The 19,011-nt window shown below is 41.5% G+C and overlaps 1 protein-coding gene across 7 annotated transcripts in view; it reads right to left on the bottom strand.

Moving 5' to 3' along the window:
* Positions 1-3,448: 3,448 nt before the first annotated feature.
* Positions 3,449-19,011, bottom strand: part of UBR2 (ubiquitin protein ligase E3 component n-recognin 2) — a 55,215-nt gene continuing 39,652 nt past the window's right edge. For 3 of the 7 annotated variants that reach the window (XM_057398495.1, XM_057398499.1, XM_057398494.1), the window contains 17 exons: positions 17,857-17,950; positions 16,229-16,390; positions 15,785-15,882; positions 15,489-15,561; positions 14,616-14,764; positions 14,465-14,520; positions 13,947-14,043; positions 12,691-12,758; positions 12,063-12,198; positions 11,398-11,488; positions 10,742-10,872; positions 9,097-9,205; positions 8,788-8,844; positions 7,153-7,230; positions 6,673-6,843; positions 5,905-6,006; positions 3,449-5,161 (listed from right to left, as the gene is read on the bottom strand). In XM_057398495.1, the coding sequence (XP_057254478.1) occupies positions 5,020-5,161; positions 5,905-6,006; positions 6,673-6,843; positions 7,153-7,230; positions 8,788-8,844; positions 9,097-9,205; positions 10,742-10,872; positions 11,398-11,488; positions 12,063-12,198; positions 12,691-12,758; positions 13,947-14,043; positions 14,465-14,520; positions 14,616-14,764; positions 15,489-15,561; positions 15,785-15,882; positions 16,229-16,390; positions 17,857-17,950 (1,814 nt within the window). In that variant the 3' untranslated portion in view covers positions 3,449-5,019. Of the gene's footprint in view, positions 5,162-5,904; positions 6,007-6,672; positions 6,844-7,152; positions 7,231-8,787; positions 8,845-9,096; positions 9,206-10,741; positions 10,873-11,397; positions 11,489-12,062; positions 12,199-12,690; positions 12,759-13,946; positions 14,044-14,464; positions 14,521-14,615; positions 14,765-15,488; positions 15,562-15,784; positions 15,883-16,228; positions 16,391-17,856; positions 17,951-19,011 lie in introns of those variants that run through there. The other 4 variants (XM_057398497.1, XM_057398498.1, XR_008970798.1 and 1 more) reach the window with 4 other exon arrangements.

The following is a 19,011-nucleotide window of genomic DNA, read 5'->3' as shown; positions in this document are numbered from 1 at the left end:
CAGCGGGTTGGAACTGGGTGACCTTATGGTCCTTTCCAACCCAAACTGTTCTATGGGAACTAGCCCAATACAGCTAAATGAAAGCTACACCTGACTCGGGCATCAGGAGCTGAGCTGACTCTCCCAGAACAGAACCAGGCAGCGCTGTTTCTCCTGCCCATTGCTGGCCTCGGGGTAAAATCAGTAACAACAAACCCCTTCTCCCTCCTATTGGAGATAGCTGCCCCGAGTCTGAAGGACACAGCTCCGTGGGGCTTCGGAGGGCTTTCCAATGGAAGAGCTCCCAGTGGCAGCACTGCTGGCTGCCCAAACCAACAACTGACACTGCAACACTTCCTAGGAGCCACAAGTCACGAGCAGCCGGAGATGAAGATGCGTTACTCACACACAGACTTGCATCAGGCACTACATGACGGAGACTTTTGCCTCGGCAATACCTGTTTGCGGCGTTCTTACCGTGGGACTCTTCCCACCTTTGTTTGAACGTAGCCCAGAAGGGAAACCACCTCCACTCCTTCCCATCCTTCTGAACACCCAGAAAGAACAAAATGACACGGATTCATGGCAAGGAGAGATGCTTTCCCAAAGCCAACGTGGCTCCAAGGCTTCCCATGACCGGCAAGCACCCTTCCTGTGTGCCTGTCCCTCGGGTTGCGTTGAAGCAGTCCCATTCAACCTGAAGCAGCTACCTGAGGAGGTGGACAGGCACACGGAGATGTGCTGGCTGTGCAGGCAGAGGTGGGGTTGGCATGAGCACCTGGAAGCATTCCCTCAGCAGGCAGGCCTTGGGAACACCTGAATCCAGTGCTGCTCCCATGAATCACGGAGTGATAGAATCAGCCGGGTTGGAAAAGACCTTTGAGATCATCGAGTCCAACCTTTACCCCAGGACTGCCAGGGCCACCACTAAACCATGTCCTCTACGCAGGGCCGTACAGGACTGCGGCACGCTCACCATAAGGGACTGAGGAACTGAACAGCTCAGTGGATGCCTCCTTAAGAAAGCTCTCCTTTAATGCCAGCGGAGATACGCAGAGCACCATTCTGCTCCCGCTGGCAGGCAGGACTGGCCAGGTAACAGCCCTGCCTCACCAGAAGCAGAGCAGATTTCAGTGTGAAAACATGAACCACAGAATCCCAGACTGGTGTGGGTTGGAAAGGACCTTAAGATCATCCAGTTCCAACCCCCTGCCATGGAAGATCACACCAGCAGCCCCACAAAGATGAAGCCCCCCATTATCTCTTATCAGAGAATGCCTCCCTTATCCTGCTCATGGACAAAAATCATGCAGCTGCTGGATCAGTTTAAAGGCCCCTTCCCCTTTTGCTTCGCAGTAAATGGAAGTTACCGTAAACCCACTTTCTCTGTACAGCAGATGCCAAGCTTTCAAGCAGATTCCAGACCAGATCCTTGTAACCGATGTGGGGAGATGGGAGACTGGACAGAATGCAAGGTGGACAGAAACCTGGCTGGGTTTTCAGGCTCAGAGGGTAGCAATGAACAGTTGGAACCCCAACAGTTACAAGTGGCATTTCCCAGGGGCTTATATTCAAGCCAAAACTGTTTAATACTGCTGCACTGGATATATACTCAATAATCTCAACAGTGGAATGGAAACACAGAGCCACTGCTGCTGCCACAGGCAATTACTAGCAAGGAACATAAAAGGAGAGTCCAGGGCAGAAGCGAGGCAGACTGCATACTGAGCTGATGGGAACAGGACTCTATACTGGGAGGAGATAAGAGATAAGCTCCCCTGGGGCAATTTCATCTTCCAGAAAGGGAAATGGCTGGGATTTTGTGCTGAAGGTACTTGCACAGCAGGATGAGCATCTGGCTTCTCCTCTACGCATCCAGGTCATGAAGGAAATTATCACAGTGATGCTGCTTCTAACCAGAACACCAAGTCATGTAGCATAAAATAAGATGCACTTAAAGGAAGATGCCAGGGCTGGACCACGGGAGCTGCTGGGGCTTCACGTCAAACGCCAAAGGGCAGAAAAGGGTCTGTGCAGCTGCATGTGCACTGTCCCTGTCCCAGTAGAAGTTGTTAACCGTATCACGCAGCAGCACACTGAGCCCTTCGGTCCAGGCTGTTCCCAGTGGCAGAGTGGGAAACGAGGCAGGAATTTTACTTGCTTAATCACCAGCATGAAGACTGCTGTGAGGAGATAGGAAGAAGCTGTAGGGAACTGGGGGAGAGCTGAGAATCCATGAGCACTTCACCTCAGCCAACAAACCCCCCTCAGCATTACAGACGAAGCAGGTAAAAGAGCTGTGGGAGCACAGGTCAGAAGGCAGGAGGTGTTGCCTTGGTTAGGTATTTCCACCACAGTAAAAGTGAGCTTCCTATGGCAGCTTGGGGGGGGAACCACAAAGTCCAAACACAGCAGAGACATCAGTGATGTGAACCTCACCCCTCATCCCTTTAAAAAGTGCAATTTACAATCCTTTAAGACCACGACTGGAACTCTTTGGTAGAGGTCAAGAAAGGTTTAGCTGACTGAAGCAAATGACACTAATAATATAATCACCTTACATTTCTAGCCAGGGAACTGCAGATGTTGCACATCCAGGTATTGCTGTGAGCTTGTGATTAACAAGGTGACACACACGAAGGACCGAGCTCAGCAAAACCCGAAAAGCAACATTTAACAAATGCCTATTGAATGTCAACACCAAAAGCATTCCCCCTTGACGCTTTCGGCTTTGTTTTGTGTTCTGTTATGATGGGAACGTTGTGGGGGTTTGGGGTTGGGTTTTTTCCTCCCCCCAAACATGTAACACATTCTAGATCGTACACACAATCCATACATAGTAAAGTTATAGCCAATTTATTACAGATATTATTTCCCTGATACTGAAACAGTGTTATATATAAATATTTCTACATTAATATAAATACATGCAAAACAAATCAGAAAATAGAAGTCTTGAGTAAAGAATGACTAAATTGCAAAAAAATGATTAACTTGTGTACTTCGCAGTTACTTATGGTCATCCTTTTACCAACCTACTCAACCTTGCAGTCTCTGACTCTGATCCCAGAGGAAGACAAGAAACAGTCCTTCTTGCTGTCAGCGTTTTGCTTTGCACAGAGGAATCTGTCAGTCTCACCAGTTACCTTTTTAATACTATGCTTACAGGAAAAGAGTTCTTCAATGCAGTTACACATTACTTGAAACTGTGGCACACAGCTTAGGAAGCGAGACTCTCTGCAAAGGAATAGTAACATCACCAAAGAAGTGGGATTTCTAAGTACCATGCACAGAAAACTGTTGATACACCAACCAGCTTCAGTAGGGGAAGGCAGAGATGAAGCATTAATGTCATTTTTTTCCTGCAACTTCCGCACGTCTCTTTATGGCAAGAGACAGCAACACATACATGATTCGATCTACAACAGGTAGAGGAGCCTGTACCGGTTTTAAGAAAAGGAAATCAACGTTGGCCAAGTTTCTTTATTTCATACTTCACATCTTCACTCAATACTGGTACTGAACGTTTGAAAAAGTGTCCTGTACACCATGGAGATACAAAATTGATCGGAAGCATTAAGTCTGTAAAAATAGAAACAATTCAGTCGGACCAAGAGGAACCGAAGACGTGGCGGACAGGTCAGGGGTTGCTTAGCTGGGCTGGAGACGGGAGTCAGAAAGTAAGACTCGACTAAAAAGAACCACAGGTTATCAAGGAAACAGAACTATGGAAGTTCAGGTTTCACTCATTCGTCAGAAGATAGGAGAGAGGAAGGTAATGGGCTTCATTTTCAATCCGTAAGCAGAATGTCGCTTTTTAGAGACACCTCGGCGGTCTGATTACATACAGCTAGAAAACCTCACTGCCTTCAGGCACCCTCAGATCAAGTGCAAATCTGCGCAGTTATAGAATATATTTATAAAATATACTATATGCAAACATCTTTACAGAGCTTTAAATCAAGCCAGAAAGTAAATATACTTGATGGGACAACAGAAAAAAAAACCATGAGTCTACGCAAAAATGGGGGCAGCGTGACTGTGGCCCTTCCAAAGCCAGAGGAAACCATTCCGTTTGTCTGCAACAAAAAGGAGATGGGATTTGCACCTTAAAAGTTGACTGTCGCCAAAAATGATGAAAACAGCCTCTGTGCTCCTGCAAGTTAACATGAAATGAGCAGATTCACATAAACTACGTGACATTTCACGTATCGTCATTATCTGAAAATACCCTCTAAAACACAATGTCAACCCTTGAATACCAATAACCAATCGCGGAATTGAAGGTGAAGGGGTTTCCCGGCTACATTCGTATGACAAACCACATCAGTCTAAGGAGTGCAATGCTCTGGAAACAGCTTTAAGTTAAATTATTTTACTTGTAAAAGCTAGTGTTAGGGGTCTGTTTTTTTTAGTTTAAAACCAACCTTGAAGCAAAAAAAGCCTCAAGAGTCCAAATGGCAAAATCATTTTAGGTACACCGAGTGAAAGAGTGAATTATCCACTGATGCAGACAGAAACATCCATTTGCTACATTATTTGCTTCCTTACTTCATTCCATTGCATGTACACACAGCTTAAGTATTAAAATGCAGAGTAATAAATAAAACGGCTCAGATTACTAGCAAGGGGCAAAACACAATCCAGAGTTGTGCTCTATCTGGTTTCTGCTTCAGCAGTCTTTTTCTCTTGCAGTTTATAAGAAAAATCATTGTCAGACTTCCAAAAAGAGTCATTCTTTTCTTTTGTGTGTATCAGAAACTCAAGTTTGGTTGCCCGGGTTTATAACCCACGGCATTTCTGTGAAGGAAGCACAGTGCAAATTATACGACTAATAAAACTTGCTTACATAGAAAGTTTACTTGATGAACGTTAACTGGTATCTTTATGAAATACATTGTAAAACAAAGATTAAATAACAGGACTGGGCTCGCGGGTGGTTTTTGTCCCTCCTCAGGCATTTTTTTCCTAATCCCTCTTCTGAAAAGCTTACTGAGCTACAAAAAGCTTAATAAAGTTCCAGTCTTCAGCAGGTAACCATTATAAATGCTGCCAGTCGATGCCGACGAGCGTCTGGTTTGCTTCCTGTGCATGTCCAATCTCCTCTGTGATACTGTGCTGCTGCCACAGTTTTTGAATCTTTTTAAATCGTTCTTTGCACAGATGTAAGGGATTCCCACGTCTGAAAAGGAGAGGGTAAGTTACGAGGAACGAGAAAACACGGCAGCCAAGCGCAAACCCTCACGTGCGACATGTTAAATATTAGATAACCCTTTCGAACGTCACAAGTATTTAGATACCCCTTTAACAGTATTCTCTTGTCAGAGGAAATCAGCAGATACTTGGATCAGGAAACTGGAGTGCTACTGTGTCTGGTCGCCCACCCTCAAGTGCTCAACAGTCCCCTCCAGCCTCTGGGGATCTCACATCCAGCCCACACGAGCCTTGTCCAGAGGTTTTCAGCTATCTCTCCATGCTGAACCAGTTCAGATTCCACGATTTTCACACCAGTTTCAGGAGTAGCATTAACAGCGTCAAACCCCCAACTACTCCCAGAGGAAGCAGCGACAGCAGTCAAGGCAAAGGACTCCCACATTAAATAAACTAATCTTATAGTATTTTCACTTGGTATTAAGTTAACGTAGGTGATGCAAATAAATGCACTATATACAAGTAAGATTTTCAGCCTTGATTTCTAGGCAACCTCAGGACAACTGCTTATGACGTGGGAATGATCTTCCATAGTTTTAACTTCGAAGCACACATTAGCACTAAAATGTTTGAAGATGCTGGATGCAGCAGCCACCTCAAAACATAACATTACCCATGTAATTAAAATCAAAAGGTAGCATAGAAAGTGTATGTTACAAACCAGAGGGTTTCAGAACTCCTGTCTTTAAAAGATGTATTTGTTAGAACACTTACCTGAGTCCCTGGTCTGTCTCTCCATAATCATCAAGATAAGGAGGAGGATAAAAGCAGCCCTTTGTTTTTCCAGCTAAAAATAGCACCTGACATTCTCGTACTCTAGAGAAACACAGAGGAGATTTGGGGTATTGACTTTTAGGTGAACAGTTTCCCGCAGTTTGCAGATACTCCTTTTCCAGCTCTACTTTCATTCTGTACAATCCGCAGGTACACGTTTTTAAGGGCACTTCTTTTAAACTAAAGATGTTATTCTCTTCCTATTGTCACTCCTCAAGTAGCAGTTACAGACAAGGTAGGTTCACGCCATATTATCCGCACTCTACGTAAAGTACTCAACACAAGAGAACAGAATAATTTCACTCCTCACTAAATCTTTGCCAAAGGAAACCCAGACATTTTCTAACCTTTCGCTTTCTGCGGAAGACAACCAAAATGAATGCTCACGTTTTCAACAGCAGCACCAACAAGAAAATTCAGGTGTTTGCCTTCAGCATTTTGTAATACTTGAGTGCAAATAAATGCACAGAGAAAACCAATCCACTTTAAAATAAAGTATCAGAGAAAATCTGAATTTCATCTTCAAAGAAACAACCTTGTATCACAGCACAAGGAAGATAAACACCCTAGCTTTTAGGCAACCCTGCTGTTAGCAAACCACCACCTTTACAAACCACTCCTGCTATCACATCCATAGAACTACTGATTTCATTCCTACACACACCCCACCTAACCCAGCAATGTAAGTAGAGGTGCTCACTTCCTTACCTAAGGAATATGCCCACTCCAGACCCACAAGCGTACGTGTGTGCAGTACAGGCTCCAACATCTTCTCCTTCTAGTTCAGTTTGACAGCAGTAACTCTGAGAACATAGCATGGTCCCACACACAAGGCACAATGTTGGGGCTCTGCTTTTATCACCACCTGATTTCGGACATCTTTTGTTAAGTGAAAAATAAAAGAAAAGAACACAAATACTTTGTAAGTATTAAGTTCTGGATGGTAAAAAGATTTAAATCTACTTTTGAACACTTATGCTGTTAACTTTTAAGCAGGTCCTTGCAGTTTCTGCTGCACTGAACTAACACATAACACAGCAGTTCTGCTGGAAGCCACGACAACCGGTATGTGCCATTGACTTTCTGAGCCTCTAAACAGCTTTGAAGGCTTTCAGGTTAGAGGGTTCCCAGCTCGCCCAAAGGAGCAGAAGACTTTAGGGCTCCTCACTAGAATTGCATACAACTTACGAGAAATTGGACGCTTGGTTAATGAGGCAGCTGTAGTCATCCGGAAGGTCTATTAATTTGTTGGATTCTCTTGCATAGCTAGAATAAAGCAAGCAAATTAACTACTCACACGTCAGTGAATAATACACAGCGCTATCAAACTCATTCAATGTTTTCCTGACTCATCTAAACAGCATCTGGGAACAATTACATCTTTAAAGTTTTCCTCTTCTCTGCCATTCACAGAGTAAAAGGGCAGCACGTGAAGAAGGAACGCCACTCCTGTTTCTTAGTCACAGTTTTCATGGGTTTATATGACAGGCAGAAAGTCAGAAAAATACCTGCGTCGGATGTATGCTTTTAGCAGAGCCCACGAGGAGGTCATTAGATCAGTTAAACCACTGAGTATTTGTTCTGCTCCCTTATCAGCCTGCTTTTTATTTCCTTGGGTGACATGGCCTAGCGTTACCTGTCCCTGCCCCTGGCAGGGGTTTGGAACTGGACGATCTTCAGGTCCTTTCCAACCCAAACCATTCTAGGATTCTGTTTTCCTTTTGCCACTAATATCGAATGGAAAATAGCTTGACTGTCAAGTTCAGAGAACTTGTGTCCTGAAGAGCATAAAATATTCATGTACTGAAACGGATCTATTTAATGCCAAATATTTATATCTGTAGAAGTAACAGTTAAAAGTTAACTTTTTGGCAGATGCCATACGCTAAATTTTAATAATCTTCAATTCTAGGAATAACACAAATTCGACTGTGACCTGTAAATAGAGGTTTGTAACAATGCTCAACAACAGACTGAGAGGAAAACAAAATCACTGTCAAGTTAAACCATCCTGGGAAGAGTAGTTAAGAAAAGGAGCACATGGCAAGAAATGGCAACAATCACACAACAGGAAATCAGTTCTGCTCTTCTTACTGTATAGGAACGTCTGTTAACAGCCTGGTATTTAACAGATGAAGTGATTAATCCTTATTTGTGTCACTTTGCCTTACTGTATTTACAACACAAAGACTGACTTTGTGTATTTCGCAGAGGACATTAAAATACAGGGATATGTTTTCTGATGACAGCACTGTCAACCTCCATTTACAATTATTTGGATAATTGATAACCACTGTTTTTACTCAACCTTCACAAAGAAAAACACCTCAGACGCTCTTCTACACCCACTAAGCATTAAATGCTTTCTGAATCCAAAAGAATCGCTTAGCACATAGAAATGCAGGAAAAGCAAATCTTCCTTTTAGCAACTGATGCAGTGTTTTCACTGAACAATCTGGACTCTTTTATAAGAGAGTTTAAAAAGCTCTTCAATGCCTGGTATGTAGATGTCTTTTAGCAACAGCATCTCTTTTGAATTAGAAGGTACAAACCTAATATAGGAAGCATGAAAAGAAATGTCATAGCCTCTGATGACTGCAGATTGGTCTAGATAAAACTGTAATATTTAACTTTGCCTTTTAAATATTTCACTTTTCTTACAGGATTCCTCAAATCTCTTTGCTTATCCCCTAGCATCTTTGTCATTCAATAAACCAGAAGTGATACTGTGCTATTATAAGAAACCTTTAAAAGAACCATTTGGAGAAAACTGCAGCATTGAAGTTTCCTCCTTGTCTCTGCTTAAAATGTGTCCATGTTTACCTGATAGCATGTCTCTCGCCTTCCAGATACCTTTTTACTTCATTGTTACTGCACCAACTACAAGAAAGACAAAAATTAGCTTTTAACTTCAATAGATGCTACTTTCCAAAGCCAAAGAAGCCACAAATCCACGGTACATCTACTCCATAATCTCTACAACCAGAAGGATTGCTTTCAAAACACTTCTTTCACAATTGCTTTTCAAATTCCACAATTCACATCTAGATATGAACTCCCGGGAGAATACTTCCATGACTCTTGTGCAGGATTCCTTGTATCATTAAAGCTAAGTATCTAAACAAGACTTACCTTTCTATTAATGTGTTCAGAATCTCACTGTTTTCTTGAAAAAGGCAGGTAAGGTTGTTTGGCAAGGAAAGATAGCTACATAAGTGTTCAAACTGGTTTGTTCCATTGACTGCAAGAAAAAGCATACTTATCATTACATCTTCTTAAATGGTATTATCTACAATAAATGAAATATAGCTCTGGGACACCTATCCTTTTCTTGGTTTTTAATTGACTGTATTCCTCCCCCCAAAAAGTGGAATAAAGTATAAAAGTGGTAGTAAAGGCACCAGCCAGCCAGCTGCTTGTAACAAAAGGCAACTTTCCTCAAACTTTTCCCCCTAAGCCTGTTTTCCATGTCATAGACAAATTACAACAGAGGTTTCAATGGCCTTTACTACTTATTTGTATGCCTCTTGTTCTAATGTCAAGTGCTTTGCGCTCCTTGGAGACTGTAACACAGAGACAGGCAGCCTGTGACATTGCCAATGCCTGCAATGCCAAACTCTACTAAAATATGTAGGACACAACCACCAGATTGCCATAATTCATAGCAGTCTGTTGGTTTGACTCCCCGGGCCTCTGCTCTCCCAGCTTTCAGGACAAAGACTACCAGTACCTCCTTCCATGGCACAGCCATTTTTGCTCCTGAATAACCAAGTGAATTACAATACAAGCTGTGCCTGCTTCCCTCTCATGCCCGTGTGAATTGCCATTTTGCAACCCCCAGTAAAACATCAGAGAAGAGCAACACAGGCCAGTTGTGGGATCAGTGGGTCCTGGGGCGGGAAATGGGAAGGAAAAGCTAAACACCCACTGCCATGGCCACCGTCAGGATGTCCCTCAGTGGTGGGGATCGGCAGGGCCATCCAAACCCCTGGGACTTGAGGACTGTAGACGTGAAGCAAAGCCTTCCTCTTCCCCTCTCCTATAGCCAACTCTCTACAGGCCTTTCGACCTGCTGTCTGGAAGTACCTATGCACTTTGGCCCTCATCTTTAGAGTACCCATAACATAAAGAACTCAGGTGGTCACTACTGGTCCAGACAATGAACTTGAGAAACCTTGTTTCAAGGAAAATGTCAAGGAAACATCCTACAAGAAGATCCAAGTCAAAAAGATACTCCTGACAAGAGCTGTCTCATGTTAGCTCAGCACCAACCACACTGTTTTCAGCATGGGAGTCCTGAAGCAGCGTGAACCCACTTATTATTAGCATCTTCAGGTTTATACTCTATCCCTACATACACCATACGTGTATGTTACTAACATCAATTATTTGGGGTGTAATGTTATTTGGGGTGTAATGTAACATAGTATTTTTATAGAGAGACTTAGGTTGTTGGTGGATGCTGATTCAAACGAAACCAATGCAAGCAGAAACATATCTCATTTCAAAACAGTGATCAACAGATTTGAAATAAATGAAATGCCACTTCTTAAGAGAAAAGCACCACTTTCTGTTTTAAATAATCTAGAATGGCGTTTGCCTCTATATTAAAAAGACATTTTTAAATGGAAGCAATATTTTCTTCACTTTTTCATTATGCAGACATGACTCTGCACTGGTCACAAGCTCACACTCATTCACTCAACATCTCAGAAAAGAGAGTATAAATGTAATTTATTTGTATTGAAAAGCTGATTTAACACAAAACAGATACTACCTTGAATTTCTGAGGGTGCTGGGACTCCATTTAAGTAATGGAAAAACAAAGCAGAACATCTCAGGAAAGGCATGATTCCAGCTTTTAGATTCCTCCACAGGTGCCAGCCTGAGGAAATTTCTTTCAAGGCACTTAAGAGAACACAATAAAAAAAACATGTCACTTTGAGAGCTATATTTAGTAAGTCTTCAGTCATATTTCATATTGAATTACTGATGTTCAACTGACGTAAGCATTATACCAAGTGTTTATTTCACAGCTGACTCCGAGACAAAGAACAAAATAGAGATCCCTAAACCCAAAACCAACTGGGTCAGTAAATGAAGGGAAATTGTGCACAGACATTTCAGATCCCACCAAGTTTTCTGTACTCGGACACTGTCAATTCCAGACACTACACATCTGCAAGCTGACCAGAAAAACTGTTCCAGAGCATAATGCTCACGAGCAGGTTTCTTCATGAACACAGGAACTGATAGAAATAGTTACTTCAAAAGAAGTTACTTCTAGAAGTAGGGGATAAGGAACCAGGTGCATGAATTCCCAAGTTAAACTTCTCATTTTTGACAGCATTAGTGTATGGAATTCGGTCAGTAGTTACTGTTGAGTTCAGGAGAGAGAGAGAGCATTATGAAATGTTAACATTGCACTTTTACCTTCCTGTACACTGGCAAAGAAACTTATACAGTGTAAGCACAGCTACTTCCTCTTCACTGTTAGTGTTTTCTTGATCCATGCCATTCTCTTCTGAAGGAGAAAGCAGTAATAAGCAAGTTACTTCATATAGAAGTGTTTCTACACCAAGAATGTATTTCCTCAAGTTTTGAGAAAAAGGCCAAAACAAAGTGAATCGTTCCAGTGGGCTACAATACGATGTATTGGAAAGAGGTTTTCAGCTCACATCTTACGTGGTAAGTTTATGCAACTGTCAACATCACACTGGTCCTGGTTTACATTTTGAATCAGCTGGGATTCTTAATACACCTGGCTTGGAGTTCTTTGCTTTTGGCACACCATACCTTATCCAGTTCCTCCTACCAGGAGATACATGGATTACTTTGCTGAGTGCAATTTATGCATCACACAATGCCTAAGCCAACTCTTTGCAATACTACATTGCTACATGACTTGGAAAGCTAGGATTCACGATTAGCTATGCTCCAAAATACCTGCAGTGGTAAGCAATAAAGACAGAAGACTGAACTTTCACAATCAGTATTTTGTGACTATAAACTGCACAGATTTGCCAATAGCACCCTCGCGTTTCCCAAGTCAGAACTGAGGAATCATTTCCCTGAAAGTTGAAAGAAAGTGGCATTACCTGTTGATGAGGTAAGTAAAATTTGTATTATGTGTGCCATCGTGACAAGATGAAACAGGTGAAGATCTCCAGTGCCAAGACTAACCCCTGAAAATTCCTGACAGTGTATGGCAGGGAAAGAGAGCACCAAGCTTACCTACAAAAGAAAACAAGCAAGCTGGAATATGCCTTTTCTTGTTGAATCTACCTATTTCCTCTGCTCGTGCTGCAGTACCCCTAAGGCTACTTCTGAAGTTAAATAACCAGCCACAATTTAAGGGAACAACTAGTAACTATATCAGGGGGCTCTGGGGGTGGCATTGAGTTTTGGTTGGTTTTGGTTTGCTTTTGTTGTTGCTGCTGTTTTGTTCGGGTTCAGTGGTTTGGTGGGAGGGCTGGGTTTGGGTTTTTCTTTTGCTTTGACATTCAGAGAGTACACATTCTTCCTCATTATCCCCCTTTATATTTATAGGTAAGAGTACTTGAAATGAAAAAGAGTCTTTGAATTCTATGAAGTAGTGAAAAAACACCAAACCCCTGAACAGTTTGAAAGGTTCCTAACCCAGAGTAAAGAGGAAGTTTCCAATTAAATTCTTACATAGTGCCTACTGGATCAAAGCATTCTTACTGTACCTGATGGAATACTTACCAATAAGTGAAACATGTCGATATCAAGTATGCAAGGAAGACTTCCATTTTTTTCATTAGGCACCAGTGCTGAGTATTGGAGAGAGAAAAATAAACTTATTAATTGAACATTTAGATATTAAAAGGTTTTAGGGCACTTCAGTTATAAAACAAGAGCGATCTCCTTGGTTTATATGCTTTAAAGTACTTGAAATACAAATGTGCCCCTTTGGGCCAGAAAGTCATGAATTCAAGAGGTTTTCAATATTACTGGAAAAGACTTTTGCCTACTTAACTATAACGTATTGAAATGAAACAAACCCAAAGTAACTATCACAAAACAAATGCTGCCAGTCACTGCTCCCATAGTGACTTCTCTTTCATCGCTTTGGCTTCTAGTGGGAGATAAAATGAGATAGTATCTCAAGCTCGGACCCAGAGAGCTTGTGACTAAACAAGGTTCATGCCTCGTGTAACTCATCTGTGTGACAGTCTCTTAAATTCATTATTTTATCCCTAATTAAGAGCTAGGTATCAGTCTCTCCATCTCTCGCGCATTCACATTCGCAGTAGCCACAAAGTATTAACCAAAGCACAAAACAGAAATTCATAAATCCCAAGGCCATCTAAAAGCAAACCTGAACTGCCTTGCAAACATTACAACGTATTTAAGGTAACAATCAAGGAACGGCTGCAAGTACAATCTGGTTTACAACACACGAGCAAAAGTGCAGTTACGAGAATAGCTTTACAATACAGAATGCAAACATCAAGCTGCCAAGTTTAAAAACACTACCACAGTAAACAACGGTCCCATCACAAGGACTTCAAAATGCTTCAGTTGCAGACTGCTGCCTTGCTGGCCAAAAACTTAAGCTGTGATATCTTGAAGCTGCTTCTATCAGCAGACATACCGCCACCACTCTGATTTCAAATGCTTTCACTTCTGTAAGCAGGGAGCCACAGAACTCAAACCAGAGGTGTGAAAAAAGCTTCTATCAAAAAAGTGACCAGAGCAATGGACTTCCAAAACTCAACTTTTCTTCCCTAAGTTATCTTTATGTACCCTTCATAGAATAGTGGCTGATTGAAGGCTAATATTTTTCCTTGCTCCTAGGCTTGAAAAATACACTAGCAAACACTAGTGAAAATACCAGCTCTTGGTTTATTACTTAAAACCAGTGCATAAAACAACCTTCTTGTAATCATGACTAACGACATTCCGTAAGCATTCTTCTGTATCTCCTTGTAAAAAACAGCATAAGGTGGTGAACTTACATGCTAAGAGAGTACAAAAGTGACCCTGTACTGCTGAAAGAGATGAAACTGTCCAGTGAGCTGCTGCAAATCTTGTTAATGACTTAAGGCAGTCATCCTTTAAAAACAAAGAGACACGGCCACAGTTAATGAAGTTCCTCAATATGAAAAGGTTGTCTGACTTACAGCATTTGAGCAGACCCCTCAAACCACTCCCATCAGCTACAGTTGAGTGTCTAAGTACATGACAGACATTTATGTTTATGCAAATACACAAGTTCCTTTCAGTATTCTTATCTTGACTGTTACCATGAGAAACTATGAATTTCCAGCAAAATAACTCAAAATATAATGGCTTTGCTAGATTTGATTGTTAAGTTGATAAATAATCAGATACTGATTGATTAAACACTGGTATCCAACAAATAAAATTATCACATAACAGGAACATAAAATTTAGATATTCCGCATTAAAGCGGCATAATTCCCTCTTTTTTTTTTTCCACTGATTCAGAGAGGAATTGCTGCTTGATCCTCACCTGTCGACAAGGTAAGTGACCAAACAGTGGTTTATCTTCATCAGCTAAAATCCGCTCTGGAAAAAACCAAACCCACAATATATTTCAGCAGTGTGAACTTCACCAAATGCCAAAGTTCAGATAGAAAGGAGCAAAATGAACACATTAATACCGATAGCCTGTATCGTGTAAGCACAGCTTCCCCAACACATTATAGGTACACGTGGATCTTCTTCATTTGGATGAACCTTCAAGCCTACTTTGTATGTTGCTGTACCAAAAGTTGTCAACATCTCTTTTATGCTCTCAGAATAAGGATTCCTGGAATGAAGAAGACAGTATTACTAATCCATTGTTTTCTCCATTGGCAGCACAGAGCTTTTAATAATGAGCATTTACCCCAGAGCTGAACACCTGGATTTTTCAAGTTTAAGTGAGAACTCCAGTACCTTTGCTTGGATCTGGGATTCTGTAACCTCTTTCCTGTGACAGATACACTCCCCAACTACTGTTTGATTATTTGATTGGAATGGATCTCATTTTTTAGTATTAAAAAGATCCAGTCTTCAAAGATAATATAGTTAAGGCTAAAGTAAAAGCATGGGGTGTGACTGGTCCTCAGTCACATCCCCTACCTGAGGAAGGGTAGGCTCAAGCAGGAACACCCCACAACAGCTGAAATTACATATTAACATACTCTCCATCTCATAGTCTTCAGGTTTTACTTGTGGTGCTGAGCTCTAAAAGGGCTCTTTCATCCGGTTACAAGTAACACGGAAACAAAGCTTGATCCTGATGTCTATACAACTGCAGCATCTTTGTATATCCACTTACCACATTAACCTCTGAAATTCTACTGCATTATTTACTGCTTGTGGGTTGGACTTCAATATTATCATAATAATGGGATCAACTTTTCTAATTAAAGCAAAAGCCATATATTTTCCTTAATTATTGAGACCTTATAGCAGAGGAGTCACACTCTGTTTTCGTGTTACCATTTCATGATTCATTTCTTATGATTTATTAAGATGGAAATACATACTTGGGTTTGAAATCTGGTCTAAATCCTTCAGGTAATTGCAGCTGATCCATTTTTTCTGAATGACCAGAACTGCCTGTGCAAACAAGAAGTAATAAACCACAGATTATTCGGCTATATGTACTCACTGCAGTATAAAAAGGTGCAGGAGGATATAGGCATGAACTGAAATGCCAAGCTGCTCTGACCACTTTCACAACCATCTCACAACTCCACTGTGGTAGAATCACAATACTTGGTCTTTTCCATGAATATTGTAACTGTCTCACATACAGAGATACACATTTCTTCAGACTTACTTGCTCCGCCTTCATCTCGAAGTAAATGCAGCGCTTTTATTTGCTGGGATATTGTTTTGATCCACTGAGTTAGGTTTGGTTGGCTTGAAAAGTTTAACCTGTCCAAGAATATACAAAAACAGAACACATACATGAGTTAAAAACAAACTATAAGCTGAATGAGTATTTCACAGGCATCCCATGCTCTTGGGTTTCTCAACCATCTCTGCTGCGCTGCTTCTCTATGTTCAGCTCTTCTCCTGCAGGTCTTATGCTTTACTCTCCCTTCATGCTCTAAATTCCATACTATTGAACAACCAAGTCAAGTCCATAAGCCAAAATAAGGAAGCAGGCAATCCATTCGAGATTATCAAAACAGAAGATAATAAACACCTCGAAAGGGTGTTTTGGGGTGTGGGATTTTGGTTTTCACATTTTTTGAGGACATCTCTAAAGCCAACAGACCTGTTAAACAAAACCCTCGGTGGAGGAAGCAGAGGAATAACGGTGTTGCTTAAGCATTCACAAAGCGGGCAAAGGAATTCACCGTTTTCTACATCGTAACTTGTGTGTACTCGTAATCTTTGTTGCCTTCGTTGCTCTTTTGCTTGGACAGCATCGAAATACCTTTTAGAAAAGAGCAAGATATTAGTGGCAAATTATAAAAGCGTTAACACACAGATGAATAAATTCCCATGAAGGCCCTCTTTTGCCTTTCCCAGATATACATGAAGGAATTATTGGAAGGAGAAAGTTCGACCCTGTGTCTGATAAAAGTATTGCTAACTGCAGAGTATCCTCAGGTTTTGGCAGCCAAAATCTCCCAAAGCGCTGAAGGTCACTGAGCTGTTAGGTCTCAGCTACAGCAATTTCCATTTACGATAATAAGGGTAAGGGGAAGAGGTGAAAAGAAAGTTGAAAGTTCTCAGTTTCACATAAAGGTTTAAGGGAGATGCCAGGAGCATTATCACTGTGCTTATTCCATTACATGCCACAAGAGAGCACTAACTGGAAGAAATGGTGGCTGATCTCCAAATCTATACGAAAAGGAACTGGATTCACTGCTTTGTTAAACCTAACTGCTATTCCTCCAAGACGGTTTAGAGCACGCCTGACAATGACCCAAAACTGGACTGAATACAGGCACCTAAGGACATTTTCAGGAGTTCACGGCAACCACACAGGACTGTACGTGGGCTACACAAGAAGATGCAAAACACACCTTCAGCGAGGAGTGCTACCAAAGACCACGAACCTGTGCATGGTTATGGCCACAGAACCTCTGGGAGCTCCTAACAACCTTCACACCCATGGCAGAATCTGAAACCAGGCACTGAAGAGCCATGCCAAGGACCAAAGCAAAGGCCTAATCAAAGTCGAGAGGCTTGAGTGGTTTGTATTTTTCACATGGTATTGGCATCATGTAGCACTAACCACGTTTATCCCCCTCCAAAAATCAAAGAATAAAAATAACTAAAAAAGGCTTATAAGAAAAAGACTAAGAAGAAAAGATAAAATTGGGTTTATGTTGAAGATGAACTTGAACTAGGTGGCAGATGTCTCTATTTCAAATTCAACATGAAGAAGGAATTAAGAATGCAAGGAATGCATTCATTTAAAACTCCGGTAGAGAGCACAGGAAGCAGCAGAAACACGTGTATTACTGAACTGCACAAAACCTCCACAAATCTGAGCTTCAGTGTTCTATGTGCACCACAGGGGATTATGCATAGGGATAACGGATAAACAATCAAAGAGAATGAAAGCTGCCATGTGTGGGGTTGGAACTAGATGATCTTAAGGTCCTTTCGAATCCAAACCATTCTGTGATTTGGATTCCTCTTTACCAAGATGACGGATAGTAAATGAAAAATTTTGGACCAAGTTTACAGTATGTATTACAATATTATTACAATGATTCTATTGTAATGATTAGTACTTGTTTTTCCCCACGGGAAACCTGGTTTCATTGCTATTTGAACTTCTTTTAAGTTTACTACATGCCAGTCATTTTGCCATTAAAATTACTGCCATTAGGCAAAGCGATGGCTTGACATGCTATTTAGACTAAAATCTTATATAAAGCTTTTTACCTTTGCCAACAATGAGCATGCATAATATGTCCACAGCTACCCGTGTGGGTTCCACATGACAGATCTGGATGCATGAATAATGGGTCATACCTTTCTGCATTTGAAATAAAACAAAACAACTTTGAAATAAAGAGTTATCGAAAGATTTAACGACAGATAGACGTTACACATTTTCGTTATTATTAAACTTCATGACGAAAGTGTAATTCATTTGATGAGGCATAAAACCTATCACTAATCCACAACATTTAGATCATTTACAAGCATCACATCATTTTGTTTGAATGCATGTACTGTGCTCAAGCTTTCGGAGGTACTGGCTGTGGTAAAAGTCCCCAAGATCTACCTGCAGTTTTGGTGGTTCAGTACCATTAAACAATGAGTCCAAGAACACTGATCTTCAGAGTGAGAGTGCAAAATGACTGATGGCTCCCTACAAGTGCCTGAGAGGAGGATGGAGCCAGGAGGGGCTGGGCTCTGCTCCCAAGGAACAAGGGATGGGACAAGAGGAAACAGCCTCCAGCTGCCCCGGGGTAGGTTTAGATGGAGCTGAGGAACAATTCCTTCCCCAGAGGGTGCTCAGGCATTGGAACAGGCTGCCCAGGGCAGGGCTGCAGTCACCATCCCTGCAAGTGTTCACACCCCCTGGAGACAAGGCCTCAGGGCCACGGGTCAAGTGGTGGCCTTGGCAGTGCTGGGGAACGGTTAGACCTGATCTTAAAGGTCTTTTCCAGCCTAACCGATTCTGATTCTGCACTGAGACCATAGAGGAACCTTTGTAAGTGTTCACTGATCATTGTGATCTGTTTCACCAAGTTAACTAAATCCAAGCATTTTTTATTACCACTAAGAGGCATTTCAGATCATGTAACTGAGAGGAAGGAAACGTCTATCTCGTGCTTTTGCAGCACTACATCAAGACCTCCTCTCTCTATAACTTTAAGGCTGGTGTTCAAGAACAAACACTTCTGCTTCTAAAGGGGTTTTTAACAGTAGACCACTTATTTCCAATTATTTGTGGCAGAGCATTTAGATAATGTCTTGAAGTGATTTAGAACACACATTTCTACCTCACTAAAAATATAGGAGCTTTACCACTGATCATAATGAAGTCACTCACAATTACACAGTTAACACAAGAAGGTGAGGCCACTG

The sequence above is a fragment of the Pezoporus wallicus genome, unplaced genomic scaffold (assembly GCF_028554395.1).
Source record: "Pezoporus wallicus isolate ANWC-B61680 ecotype Strahan unplaced genomic scaffold, APGP_CSIRO_Pwel_v1 contig_11493, whole genome shotgun sequence".
Lineage (NCBI taxonomy): Eukaryota > Metazoa > Chordata > Aves > Psittaciformes > Psittacidae > Pezoporus > Pezoporus wallicus.
This window is presented reverse-complemented; position numbering and strand designations above follow the sequence as displayed.